Source organism: Crocodylus porosus, unplaced genomic scaffold (genome assembly GCF_001723895.1).
Source record: "Crocodylus porosus isolate Cpor-Errol unplaced genomic scaffold, CroPor_comp1, whole genome shotgun sequence".
NCBI classification, from domain to species: domain Eukaryota; kingdom Metazoa; phylum Chordata; order Crocodylia; family Crocodylidae; genus Crocodylus; species Crocodylus porosus.
The window spans coordinates 93,265,570-93,280,814 of NW_017728943.1; the positions used below are offsets into that span (position 1 = coordinate 93,265,570).

Sequence of the window (15,245 nt, forward strand, 5' to 3'; positions counted from 1 at the left end):
AGTGGAAGGTTTATGTGAGATTCCATACATCTAGGGACAGAAATTACACAACCTGGTATAAGCAATCAGAAAACAGCTTAAATCTGTAATGCAACAGAAGTTCAGTGTATATAAACCACTTTCAGAATTGCCAAGACCAGTTTAAGATAAGCCTGAATTGATTTAGTATCACACTTAACTGATTTAGGTTAAATCAGGTTATTGAACTTCTGTCCCAGATCCCCTCCAGATTCAAGTTAACTCACAGTCCCCCAGGATGCTTTGCACCTCTGCTGCAAACTGCCCCCTTGCAGGGTGGGTGAGCTAACCTTGGCCCAAACTGTCTGCTCCAGCCCAGCAGGGAGGCATACTCTAGCACCCTCTGGCTTCTGGCTTGGGCTGCTGCAGGTATGTGGCTGGATCAAAAGTAAATGTCTGTTCACTTGCTTATTGGTTCAATCTATGCAGCTTAGACTAACCTTCAAAGATTGAATCAAGTCAGCCTCTGGTTTTTTGACCATCTGTACTTAGCGCAAGTGTCCATCCCAGGGCATTTACTTGCCATAATATTTTTCACTGTCAGAGATAGGATTACAAAACTAGAATGACCACTGAGTCAATTTGTATGGCAAATCCTGAAGCTCCTCTCCTAACATTTCCTTCCCCCACTGAGCACTTCCCTTGTTCTCCTGCAATGAATGTATACTTACAATCTATAAATTCCTACTGTGAATTACTCATGTAATAAGAGCTGCCCAGTGGGAAGGAGATGTACAGTTAAAGAAACAACATGGAATGAATATAAGATCACACAGAGTAGGAGGAGCAGGGAACACAGTAGAGAAAAGAACTGAAAAGGGAAAGAGTCCAGCCATAAACTCTAGCTTTTCAGTTACATTTTTATTTTTCTGCTAAACACAAATCTCTCCTCTCATTCCTGCTGGTGGAAGCTTTCAACACTTACTTAAAGCATCAGCTCAGTTTTCATTTTAGTATTAGATATCCTACAAAGGCAAACTGCAAAGCATTGTGCAACAGGGAGTGGTGTAGGAGGAACAGTCAAGATTTTAAAGGCTTAGGTACTACATAATTAGGTATTGCTTTTCAGCAATACCGTTGTACCATTCTGTCTGCTACTTCTCTAGGTGTCATCAACTTGTCAGCACAGAAGCAGGTGTAAACCATGGCTGCCTACCATGTCCAATGCTCATTGAAGCTGACAGAAGTCTTATGCATACAAAGATAGGGTGTTAGACGCACATTATTTTCCAAGGAGTTTTAAAGGCAAACATTCCACTCTGAAATTTAAAGTAATTTGTTGCTACAGCAAAGAGGGCACCAGAACATGGTAAAACATGTTATTAAAACATTCAGAAAACAGAAGGGGGGCCTTAGAGACTGCACTTTGGAAGCACTTTGAAATGTAACAATCTTTGGAATGTAAATATACCTGCACCATATAATACAACAAACCAAATTGAAAACTTCCTAAAATAGAAAGACAGTTATTTCAGATCCACCTACACTCATCCCAGATTCCCCTGCTGCTAATTTTGTCAGCATGCAGAAATCTGTTTTTTCATAATGCAAGTAAATGTTATTACCATCACACAGCAAATTTAGGTTTCACAAGGAGTAAACTACATAAATTATCTTACCAAATAAAATCAAAAGTAAAAAGGACAGAAAGTATCACCATGGCCATGTTTATCTGGCCTTCACTGGGGATCAGCAGCAACATGCACTTGTTTTATGTAGCCCTCAGTTATCTGACTTCCTGCTTATGGCATGGGGGCTGGACTTGATGATCTCACAAGGCCCCTTCCAGCCCCTAATGTCTATGAAATCTATGAAATTTGAGGAATCCATATAAAGAGCCCTGAGTTTAAAAGATTCATTGTATTTACATTTCATAGTTCAATTCAAAACAATAAAATAGCTAAACTTTACGAAACAGAAGCAATCTATAAGGTTACTGAACACATGCTACTGTGAGAATTATATTTACAGAGATTATGTAAATGAAATCCAGTCATTTTCAATGCAATTAATTGGTCTTGACAGATGTCAAATTCTCTGTGTAAATCTATTATGGTTCACCTAGATCTGAGCCCAACAAGACCAGCTACTGTACCAGACTTCAAATCAGATGATTAATTGTTTGCCAAATAGATAGCACTAGTAAACGGAGGCCTTCCACACTCCAAACATGGCCCTGGACTTAAAGGCTGTAAGCTGAACTTGTACAGTGATCCTAATGTGTTTCTACTGTGGGCAGACAGCTATGATGGTAGAAACTCCTGCTAAACTTCTAGTGGAATGGATTTTGGAAAGCTGGACAATTGTCTGTTTTTAAAAAAGAAAATTGAACCACCAAACTTTGGAATTGTACATAAGAGGTGTATAAACTAAACATTGACAGACAGTGAAGCCAGTGATACTCCATCCAGAAGAGAATCCAAGGTGCTGCTTCAGAGACTGCCATTTTCAGTACCCCTGTCTTTGCCAGTTTCACACAAACTTGGGCAAGAGTCAAGTACAAGAAGACGGAAGCCAACCATCAGCCTAATCATGTACCAGTAATGAAGTTAGGTGCTGTTTGTCTGTTCTGTTATCATTAAGGATATTAAAAAAGTGTTGAGAAGGAGGGTGGGAGATATCAACTGCATTTTTGTGATTAATGGCTCAAAAACTGTGAATTTAACCGACATTTCTTTTTGAGGTAGGCAGTGTGATCAACTTTTGATCCTTATAATTACATTAAATTCAGTTTTGTTGCCAAACAACAGAACCCATAAACACTTTCTTTCCAGTCTGAGGGGGAAAAAAACTCCATGATTACAAACTTTCTGGCAAATGTGGCAAAGCAAATGGCCACAAATTAAGAGGATGCAAGTGTGAGATATCTTAATTTTGAGTGAAAACAAGGCAATCAATGTCTAATATTAATAGAGGATCACTTCACCAATCTAGCCTACAAATCACAAATATCTGATTCAAGTTCAGTATTTCAGCCACATAGCTAGGGGGACACAGGGCAGAAGGAGATGCAAGTGATTCCAAAATTCCATAAAATTATTTCACATGTATTAAGTCTAAGAAGCTTAAAATAAACCTCATGGACTTTTCCTTCTCACTGCCCTTTCTCCTCCCATCCCCCACTGCCCCTTCCCCTTTAAAAAAAAAAAAGAAGAAGTACTTGTCAAGTATTTGACAGGATTTCAAGTATTTAGCAACGAAGCTCTAATTGGAAAGTGCCAGGTTCCTTTTTATTGCACTTTATCAATATTGTTAAGGGAGTGATGTAATTGTTTGGGGTTTGGTGAAGACATTCCATGTCACTTCAGTGTTAATACCAGGCTGGAGCCTTCCTTGTCTGCCTGCGTAAGCTAGATAAACACAGACCTGTGTGCTTTCTTCTCATCTCAGGATACTTACTCAGAGAGATCTTGGAACATATGCCTATTGTGAGCTAAACATTTCACATTTCATTTTATCCATGTGCCAGAAATCCATTCCTTGGATAAACACTTTACATACTGACACTTTTAAAGTCACTAAACACGTTAAATAAAGAGAGAATACATCATTTCAAAACCGATTAAACATTTTCTCACTTGTGACAGATGAACAGCTAGACACTGTACGGAGTCCCTGGAGCAGACATTCCATTTTCTTTGTCTTTAATTTGTGTGGAAGATTAACTTTCCATTTCAGCCCTTCAATTGCACAACTGAACTTTTCAGAAATACACATTGCTGCATTGTCTCAATGACATTATTCAGTTTAGAAACATCTTTATTTTTAGATTGCTATAGAGGCATTTACCTAGAGCTTCTATATTTTTTGCAGAAGTGTTGTTTTTTTCAATACTCTATGCTACTGAAAAGAAGGGTCTGTATTTCTTGCTATCACGTGGTAGACCATACAATGTACATAGGCTGAAATTAACCACTTCAAAAAGAAAAATCCAAGCACATTAATCACATTAATTTTGCTCCATCTAATCCATCACTTTTTCTTGTACTCCTAGCTTGTCTGTTCATCCCATGTGTTGCTGTTTTACCTATGATTAACAGTATGTAACTAATCCCTTATTTAGTTTGCCTAAGATCTCCTCCTCAAAAAAAAAAAAGAAAAAAAAAAGCTTAACGTACAGGAATTATATTTTAAGATATTTAAATAAAATTATCCTAAATGTATTCAATAAAAAAGAATTGGCATTCACAATCATAGAAAATGCTTTTATCTTGCAGAATTAAAGAATTCACCAGTGGAAATGTATAAAGAAAAAGAAAAAAAGAAATCTCTTTTTCTTTGCCTAGTGAGTGGTGAGCACAAATCCAGTCTTAAATATAAAGTCTATGAGATCTTGGGATCTCAGATGTACCCTCACTACAAAGCATAAGGATGACTAAGTCTAAATTATCTTTTTTAGAGTACATGCATACAGAGGGTCTTAAGAACCAAAATTTCCTTCCCTAACAACCCTTGTGGAGGCTGCTATGTGGGATCTAGATTCCGCATAGCTGATGGAGAGATTGGGTTAGTGGGAAAGGAGACAAAGCCAAAGAAAGGACCAGAAGGATGGTCATACTGCTCTTCTCCCCACAGCCAAAATGCACATGGAATGTAGTATTAGGGAGAGAGCTTTTAGAGGCTAAGGGAGTCGTCTTGGAAAAAAAGCAGGGAGAAGAACCATCCTGAGACCACAGCAACCTGTCCAGTCTCTGGACAGATTCCGGACTCCCCAGCATCCTTGGGAATCAATCAGATCTGAACCTAAAGGGAGATGCAAATCACTTGACCAAATAGGCTGATAGGGATCCAGAAAAAACAACTTTCCAGAGCTACTTACTCTGAATTTTACTGAGAGAAGGGAGGAATTGAGTCACAAAAGGATATCAAGCTTGAAGTTTAACTTCTTGTGTGATTTCAGAAACAAATTGCCAAGGGTTAGGTAAGGTTAGGGTATGGAAGTTCCCACTGCCTGAGCTCCACTGGGGCTCTGGCAGTGTCACTAACAGGAATGGCAGGGGAGAGGAGGGATCCACCCTGGAGGGAGCAGGGGCGCTCTTTGGCACCTACTGCTTTCAGAAACAATCAACGGATCATTTACTATTTGTTCCCTCCTATGACAGAAGAGAGGACAGCCTGGCAGTGACAGGGATCCTGTGGGGGAGAAAGGATGCAAAGAGCAGCTCCCTGCTGCTCCCAGACTGGAGAGTTTATCTTTGAAGTGGCTTTGTAGGTCTCCAGCTTGACGGATGAAACTCCTCTATGGGTTCAAAGTACTACAAAGTACAGAGACACTTCAGTACTGTTACAAATGAATGCTTACTCATAGCCATAGACTCCTTCCTTGCTTTTAACAAGTGAAACAAAAGGGATAAGATTTCTAGAGCTTCTTAAATGGGCTAATTCCAAGATCCCTTGCATCAACATAAACCTGGCATAATAAGTTAAAATTAAAAGATGTACTAGCCAAGTCTACAAAAAGTTATATTTAACCTCTACGCTTGCCCCTAAAAAAAAGTTCCCAATTATACTCATTAACACCACGCAAAAAGAATACTAACCATGTCATAATAAAAAGAGGAAAACATTAATTTTCATCAGATGACCTGGTGTACAAATGATGTTTTTTGTTCCTCCTCCCCGCCCCCCCGTATGTATATTTATTTTGGTCCCTGACTTTCCATTGTTGTGCACATTGTTGTGATAAATTAATCCTGTGTCCAGTTAACACCGACTTCAGAGAATGCCACCCCCGTTGCCCCTAAAAGGAAACAACACAAGTTATGCGATTTAGGAAATCGGGGAATTTTCCCAAGTTTGAAACCTGTCACAGCTGCTCACATCTGTAGTGAAATGCAAGGTACTTAAGGTGTTTTGTTTTTATCACAAAAATTGTTTGAAGATTAAGTACATTTCTTCCAGTGGAAGCCATGTACACATCCTTTATACATATATATTTAAAAACCTCCATTCTTCATAAAGCAGACATTTTACAAAATGCAGAAGTAAGTATTTAATTAATAATGGATTGGAGGAGTGTATTATGTTTCTATCAAATCATTCAAGGTTTTGAGCAGAGCAACAGCTCACTCGCATCCCACTGCTGCTTTTTCTTTCCTTTTCAAAGGGAGCGTGTCTATATTTTCAGGAGGCGGACACAACTTTTCTAGTTATTCTAATGGTTTTTGCAAGCACACTATATGCTTAAATTGCTTTGATTTTCTATAGTGTTGTTCAAAATAAAGCCAAGATCAAGTGCATATCACTTGCGTTTACTGAATGCACTTCTTTTGTTAGCCAGAAAACATTGATGTTGGCTTGCAATACAGTTTACAAAACATATTTTACAAAAGAGAAGTTTTATAGTGTTAGTTCATCTCACCTTTTATGTGCTTCTGCCAGTGACTTCTCTTCCTCATCTTGGTCAATTTTAGCTGTAGAAAAGAAAGGAAAAGTATTGGCTACAAGAGAAATATTTCACAAGTTCCTTAGGCCATAACGTGAATCAATATAGATATTAAATATGTTATTCATCTTTTAATTTACATGGGACTATAGTTCCATGTATATCAGTGCTAAATTAAACGTGAATTAGAATGTGCCCACATTTTATAAAGAATTCACTTAAGATTAATTGATAGACATTTGCACAATTAACACAAATAACCAAAACACTCATAGAAATGGGTATGGAAATAAGCCTTGGAATGCCCCTTGAAAGGCACAAATGTGAGGCTCTAATGGTCCACAAAAATATTTCAGAATGAAGTAACTGAGGAATGACCTTCACATCATGCCTCACCTACCAAAAATTTTTTGTTTGGAAACTGTAAGCAAAAGTCCCTACTCATATCTAACTGCTACAGTAAGCCAATATGAAATATATCCCTAAGCAAATAGTAATGAACCAAATTACTGCATGCATAACATCCACTATTAATGCACAGATACTATGCGGGCTCATTCTCAGTTATACTATCCCAGTCAAAGAGATCTCTCACTTTGTGCTAACTGAGAATTCAAAACATTGAGCTCTATTTGCTAATCTCGTTAAAAATGTGTTATTTCAATATAAATACAATAGAATTATGATCAACAGAAAATTTAGACTTTCATTACTTTATCTTACTTATACAGGAGCTTCAACATAGATGTTCTTCAAAATCATAACACACTGTGGCTTACATTTTATCTCTCTGATGAACTGCTATATGCACTTGTGAGTGCAGATTAAATACATCCATTTGTGCAGGGCTAACAAAAAAAATCACTGTGGCAAACTAAAGTGCCATCTTGAATCCTGTATCTTAAATTAATTTTGCTTACATTCATTCAAAGCATAAGTGCTGTGATCTTCAGATATATTGTTAAGATCTATTTCAAGGGTGTAAGAGGGTCCTAAGAGGCTGTGCACTGTCCTGAGGTGAAGATGAATTCCCTTCATACTAAATCTCCACAAACTGGCAGGAGCGTGAAAAAAAATCTAAAAAATATTCTCACTTTTCATTCAGTTTACCACTCCTCTGCTGCCATCAAGAGTATTAAAAATGTGCATTTAATAGTGCACTACATTATATGCACATTACCTTTGAAAACTAACCTGTGCATCTAAATGGATGCTATACTTATTGGGAAACCATCCACCACTTTGCAACAGTGTCCAACAATAATCAGCTATACTGAACATAAAATGAGACCTAAACTAGTTTTATCAAGCAGTAAGAATTATTAGCATTATTTTTTACTGTTGTCATCCACAGCACTCAAGCCCTACACAATGGTAGGAAAAGTGTCAAAGAAGAAAATGGGTTCGCCTAAGTCCACATCATCTGCTAAAGCCAGGACTTTATCCTACATTGTGGCATCTTTTCCAGTGGCTCTCCACATAAATATTGTGCATTTGATCCTTGCTTCTATTTGTAATGTTTTCTACTGTGAGTTAATGTCAATGGGGCTAACTCCCACTGCTTACATTGCATCTAACAAACATTCTATCTGGTAATTATTATTTGAAGTATTATGCCATATTGCCTTATTAAAATAAAGAGATGAATAAATAAATATATATATTTTTAAAGCAGCCACAAAACAAATTGAGTGAAAGTTGGGTAAAATATTCTTAAGGACACAAGAGCATGGGAAGCCTGTATGATAACAGGTTTCATTACTAACTTGAAACTCAGCCCAGATTCTTCAAAAGGTTTTTGAGGGTTCACAGTTGCTTCTTAAGTGAACCTGGGCCCAGTGCTGAGCGAGCCTAGCTTGACTTACAGTTTTTTATGAAAGCTTTACATGGCTTGAATGTAAAATCAGGTGAAAGCTGGCAACTTTGACTGAACTTCATTAACTTATTATTATTATTATTTTTCAGTCCTGGAACTCAAAATAACACTAGTTATGAATCATGTAAGTCAAGACTGAAGAAAATGGTTACAGAAACTCCTTGCAAAGCATGTCTCCAATAGCCAACTCTAGGTGAGTATTTTCATTAAGTATTACTATGTATAACCACTTAAAAGATAAACAATGTTGTTTCTGAGATATTTAACTTGGACTCCCATAAGCTCCAACAAAGTACAACATTAAAACAGGTTAATGTTGCAGAAGCTTTGAACAATGGTTATTAAATGTTTGCACTTTGTCTGAAAAAAAATCATAACATTATTCTGTTACTATTTCCAAAATTATTAGTCTGGCAAGATCATTCAGGCTGGCAGCAAAGGGTTTTTGACCCTTTTCTAACTCACAGTGGTTTATAACTCAATTATTTACCATACTATATATAGTGCAACCATGGCTTTCTGTAAGCAGCATAGTTTGGATCAGTAACAAACAAAACACCCATTTGCCATTTTGGTGGCAAATGTCAGACTAGGTTCACCATTTTTAAACCAGTTTACAGGCACTTACATAAATTACATTTTTCATGTAATAGAGCCCCTGAAAGTGCTCTACAGAGCTGATACAACACACAGGGAGGGGGAAGAGGAGGGACCTTTAGTGCTATCAAGAGGCCTAGGTGTGGGGTGGGGTAAGGGAGCCTCACCCTTGCCTCATATAGCTGGCCTGCCTTCTCCCATGACCCAGCCGGGCTAGCTGGGAGTGAGGGCAAGAGGGGAGAAGAGGCTTTAGCTAGGTGAAGCCCAGCTGGCAGCTGCCTGCTACTTCATCACTCCCTACACCCAACCCCTCCTAACAGCTCAGGAGCTGGTGGGGTTGTGTCTGCAGGGCTGGGGACAGGGGGTTCAGAGGCTGCTGGAACACCTCCACCTGTTGTCCATGGCTAGTGCCTCCAACCCAACAGGCACGTATCTGCTAGGGAGGGAGGAGGGCAGAGGCTCTAACTCATGATACTGTGTGTAAAGTGCTATGAGTTAGAGCAGGGCTCCTAAATATTTTGGCATCCTGTGTGTGCCAAACCTCTGTCCTGTTACAGATATAGACCACTTTCTGATCACTTACACTGGTAAAAGTGCAATGTCTACACATGGCCTTGTTTTAAAATTGTTGAATAACAAGCATTTTTATGCAGCAAAATAAAGAAAGATAACACATCAATGAAAGAAAGATAATGCTAAAATCCAGACTCTTTCATATGCACTTTATTTTACCCATTATACATATGCAATTTTCATGAATTGTGGACATTATTTATATATGAAGAAATCTGAACACTCAGAGCATCAACCTTGATTTGACTGGATTTTTAGTAGTATGTATTACACATGAATACCAAAAAAGAAGCAATGACTTTTTGTTGTTAATGTCATAATCATCCATGACAGATTAAATGAAAGAATCAAGTTCATTAATTTGAGTTTTAAAAAGTGTTTAGCACTTGGAAATGTGGCCAGCTTTCTAACTGATAAGAGTGCCAGCCTAGTCAAATAAAATAATTATTGTAAGATCAAAATTATTGTAATTATTGTAAGAGCAAAATTAAATCTATGCACTTTCTCTTGCACAGCAGTATTACAGAAAATATGGACTGGTACAGCTCAAACTCAGCTGAGAAGGAGGCTGGGAAAAGGGAACATTGGCAGCAATACCTTACATTAGCTCCTGATCCAGAAGGAATCATTATTAGTTGGTTCAAGTAGTAAAAAGTTCTTATATATACTGGATCAAACTGCTAGAGGAAGACATGCTCACATGTTTTAAATATTACATACAAGCAATTTAAAATTTCCATTTTGGTGCAATGCTTTCAAAAAAGTTTTAAAGTTTACTTAAATTCTTAGTGTAGAAATAAAATAAAATATTTGTAATCAGACTTTAAAAACAACTGCAAAAGAAACCCCTCCAAGTCTCTTCAAATATAGCAACTCTAACAACAATGAATTAAATTTTAAAAAAATCTCATGGCACAATTCGTTTAACTGGCACAATTCGATAACTAGCACATGGTACATTTAATTAAACTAGAGAAGAGCTACACTTCAGTGACTTTTCCATAACAAAGGTAATAATAACCAGGAGAAGTAATTAGCCATGGTACTCTAAAGGCAGACAGAAGGCAGGGTAGAGTTGCACCTTATAAACTAAGTAAAGTCAGTACAATACCTATCCCTTAACAACCTCTACTAGATGAGACTCAAATCCTAAATGCAACTTAAAACTGTCCTTTTGTGGAGCTATTAAGGACAGGAATAATTGTGCTTTCTTCCTTTAAGTGGGGAACAACTCACACGAATCCAGAATCTATAAAACTCTGGCAATAGGTCAAAAGAGTAGATTAACAATGGTACAAAGGGAGCCAGAGGTAGATGAATTTCTAGCTCCCCTTCAGGTCTTTCTTCCCTAAAGAATCTTTAGGGATTGAGAATAGTACAGTAAGCGTTAGAAAACTTCATTAAAAGGAATTAAAAAGATAGCGTGAATTGATGCAATTGTCGCATATGGTTTTTGCAAATTCAGAAGCCTTCATCTGACCAGGATGAGGTCTTTCTGTAAGTTCAAATGGCAAAAAATTAACACAGCGCTTTTTAAAATTTTTTTGGGGGGGCGGGGAGGACAGTGCTGGTGACCTTTTACCATACTAAAAAAATATTCTGTATTGGATTTTGCAGAATCATTTTCTTTCTTTTCCAGCTTGGAATTGTTTTACTGATCCCCAAAGCTAAACTACTGAAGAGTCTCCAAAAGTACAGTTGCACTCCTATAAAAGGATGCATCATTCCAGTAAATGACTGTCTCTATAAATATTGCCTCTTATACATCAGAAGAGAACCTAGATTTATGTGGCTGCTTTCATACTCTCAGTATCTCAAAGGATTTTATAGTCTTTCAATAGCTCACAGAGCATTGAAAGAAAAAATATCTTTTAAAAGTTTTTCATTGAAAGAAATAAAATGAATAATCCTTCCAAAACTGTTATGAGATTAAAAACAGTAGATTCTCACAGGATGAACTGCCTAGACCTGGTATACACTATACCTTGAATTTATCATTTATTCCCCTTCTGTATATTTCTATCAATGCAATCTCTATGACGCCTCATGGCAGGGTATTTCATTGTTTAACTTCTCTTATCATCCAGATACTTTTTTTCTTTTATGTCCACATATTGTTGTCTTCCAAGCAAGGCATCACAAATGATCAACCCAGTGGAATTCATTTAAATTTGCATCAACTCCATCTTGCCAACAGGTATTCACCCAAGAAAATTACATTCCATGTCTTTATCTTAATGCTTTGCACTTCAAGTACCTTAAAGCCAAAATCCTGCAAAGAATTGCGTGTTCAACTAAGAGCACCTAAATAATCATACTGAAGTTACATGTTAAGAAAAGAAATGCAAAACGCTAGAACTCTTGGTTCAGATATCAGACCCTTTATTAGAAATTAAACTAGGAAATTATTTAAAAATATATTTTTCTGCAAACTTTTGGGTGCATACACCCTTCCTCTGGTTCAGGGAAAATGAAAGATGGTAACAAGTCCCCATAGGTAGAAAATAAACTTCATTCTTGCACAGAAGCAGCTGAAGGTGGAAGTCTGTTCCTTTGGGTCCATGAGAGTGTCTTTGTGAGTTGCTCTTTGATGTGCAGATAAGGCACGATTCCTTCTCTGGTGGTGCCAGATGGTAGACAGGCAGGGAGGTGTAGAAATCTTTCTTGTTCACCAATGAAGTTTTAAATCCGAAATAGGTTAAAATTCAGCATCTTCCATGTTTCAGGGATGTACAGTATAACCTCATAAATCCAGACATTAAAAAAATCCAGAATTCTTGAAAATCTGTTACCTTTTAAAACTACACTATATTGGGGAGTAGCAGCAGCTGTCCTAGAGCAGCAGAGAGGGAAGCTTACACCTGGTGGCTGCTGCTGCCACCCACCACCCTGACCTGCCACCTTGCGTGCAGCCACTGTTCCCCTTCCCCCTCTTCCCCACACGGCATGACCAGCTGCCCTGAAACGGTTAAGAAAAGGACATTTGTAATTTGCTAATGAGAGAATAGGAGGATCTTACAAAATAATAGATTACTAATTTTATGTATTTATTTATTAAGTACGTCCAGTCCAATTCTGGGTTCACCACTGAGCATGCGGGGGAGGGGGCCCAGTGCTCCTATGGGATGCTCCACCTGCCTCAGCATTACAGCGTTAATAAGCTGCACCTGGTACCTTGAGGTATGTAGAAAAAACATTTAAAGCTGCATTACGACCAAATCACTGATTCTTTGAATCAGCATCAAATCTTCAGATCCAGATTTTGCTGAATCGAATCGGGGACAGTGATCCAAATCAACTGACCGAATCACTGTCCCTGATTTGGACAGAATCTGAATCAAATAGGGTCCATTTTGCACACCCCTACCTTTTCCTATTGACATTTCAATCCACCGAATAGTCTCCTACATTGTTCTTCATCAAATAAGTCTTTGTATTTAATTTAATATGCCACTTTTTTAAATGCATGCAGAGCGATACTGGATTTTTTGTTTGTTTTTTGTTTTTTTACTAGAACCCTTTAGTTCTAGGCATTCTCCATACCTTTCCTTATATTTTTGGATATTTAATATTATTTATTTCATTTTATGTATGTGCAAATAAGAGCTCTTGGCTATACCAATAGTAATATTTGCTGTTCCCATCTCTAGAAAATTTGCCAAACGTTTCAGGAGTAAAATTTTGTTCCCTTCTTTTTCTGTCCATTCCCCTAAATTAGGAGGAGTTTGCAAAATGGTTACTGAAATATTATCCACAGTAATTGTATTTGGGCATTTGGATAACACTCCATACCATATTTTCCAAACTCCTAGCAATATTAAGGTAACAAGATCAAAATGGAATACACCGACAAGATAAAAGGAAAGCTCTTGAAAGAGCTCTTTCCTTTCCCTTCCCATTCATTCATTTTTCCTTTCCTGGCAGCACAAGTTCAGCTGAAGAACTTAGATTTTGTTGTTGTTGTTGCTTGCTCTTCCTTTCTCTTTTTTTTTCCTTTTTATTATAACCTCAATCTGATCAGGAACAGAAGTGGTCCTGGGCAACAATTAGGCAGTGATTATAGATGGAAAACAACAGAAGGAAGTGGGTTTTGTGGAAGAATTTAAAAGCAGTTAGTTGATCATTAATCTTCAGTTCATGACAGAGGCCAATATTTGGTGGCTTTGTGAAAAATATGAAGCCCTTATTGAAATTTGAAATCATCAACCCCAGCTATTCAGAAAGTTTTTGGATGAAAGAAAAATCTATTCAACATCATAGAAACCTGGGATAATCTCACATGAACATCTATTGTACAAGACTGACTTACTATCTGGTTCAGATTCAGAAATGACTTCGGCTTCATGGCATTAAAAAAAGGTCTCTTGTAACAGCATTCAAACATCCATCTGAAACTCTTTGTTCCACCACAACTTTGTGTTGTTGGACAGCATTACAATCTTGACCCAGTGATTACTGGCTCTAGTCACTGTCTGGCCCCAAACCCTTTTGCAATTTAAGCTATTTCTGCTGAACCAGTTCCAAAGGACTATGAGTAAGCAGAGGCACGAAACTGCCATCACTTCTGATCTCCTGCTCTCTCTTAAGGGAATATCACATCTTCTCAGGTAATTGAATACAGGAATGCACACAAGCAATCTCAGATGGAAGACAACAAAAACCCTTTCATCTACTTGCTTATGCTCTAAATCTTTTTGCCTTTTCCCAGTTTTATTTAAAATGTTAACTGCTATTTGTTTATAATTAGTTTTTTGCTCACTTTCAAGTTTAGCCAGCTTTTTGTTTTTAGACAGATACAGGGCCTTTACAATGAATCGTTACAATTATATATCCATTTTGAGAACTTCTATTTACATTGACGTGAGATCCAAGTACATTTGGAGGGTTTATAATTATTTCCTACTACATTCATGGTAGCAGTGTTCTTCTAGAGAAGGACACGCTTATTGTGATTTCCGTATCACTCCAGATTTCTTATTACACATTCACAGGAAGTTTTTGGATGAAAGAACAAAAACAGGCATTTTTTGTCCATGAAATTCCAACCTTTTATATACTAGATTCTTAGTCTCCAAATACTAAAAGGTAACATCCATTAGCAGTTTTAATATGTAGCCTAATTTACAATTGTGTTATTTCAATTTGATACCAGTGCAATTTCACTCATATGAAAAGCTTATATACATCTGTCTTCATTTCATACACCTGCATTATTCTGGAACACAACTAATAAAAGAAGGAACTAGATATTTATTTGATCTTTCAGTTTATAAGTAAAATAAATGCAAGTATTGCTTAAGCCATCACCATAGCTGCACTGTAACTATTTTTACCTTAGATTGTCAAAACAACTGACCAACAATAGTCCTAACCACGATCAGCATTTTCCTTAAAGAACTAAATGGTTTATATATTTTAATTGGAAAAGGTTTTCCTGCAATCCAACTCATGTAATAACCTGGTAAACATAGATTTTTCATCACGTTCTGAAACACTGTCAGCCTGAGGGAAAAAAAAATCCAGAACTGGCCTTCTAACAAAAAATATGATGTCATCATCCCCACCATGGCTGTGCAAAGCTTTTGGTGGTGATTCGATTCGGGGGAGTTTCAGCCTGATTTGGTGGCCAAATCTCTGAATTCAAATCAAATGAGGGGACCAATTAAAAGGTTTGAATCAATTTAAAGCTCTCTGAATTGATTCAGAAAAGATTCAGAGTATTTTGTTGATTTGGATAGTCCCCATTGGCTGCAGCAGGGAGCTGGAGTCGGAGTCCATGCTGGTAAGTTGGAGGCA

General features: G+C 37.4%; 1 protein-coding gene across 1 annotated transcript in view; it reads right to left on the reverse strand.

The window, feature by feature from the left end:
- Positions 1-15,245, reverse strand: part of FMN2 (formin 2) — a 251,351-nt gene that overhangs the window by 34,346 nt on the left and 201,760 nt on the right. Inside the window, 1 exon segment of the mRNA XM_019549808.1 lies at positions 6,380-6,431. Coding sequence (XP_019405353.1) covers positions 6,380-6,431 — 52 coding nt within the window.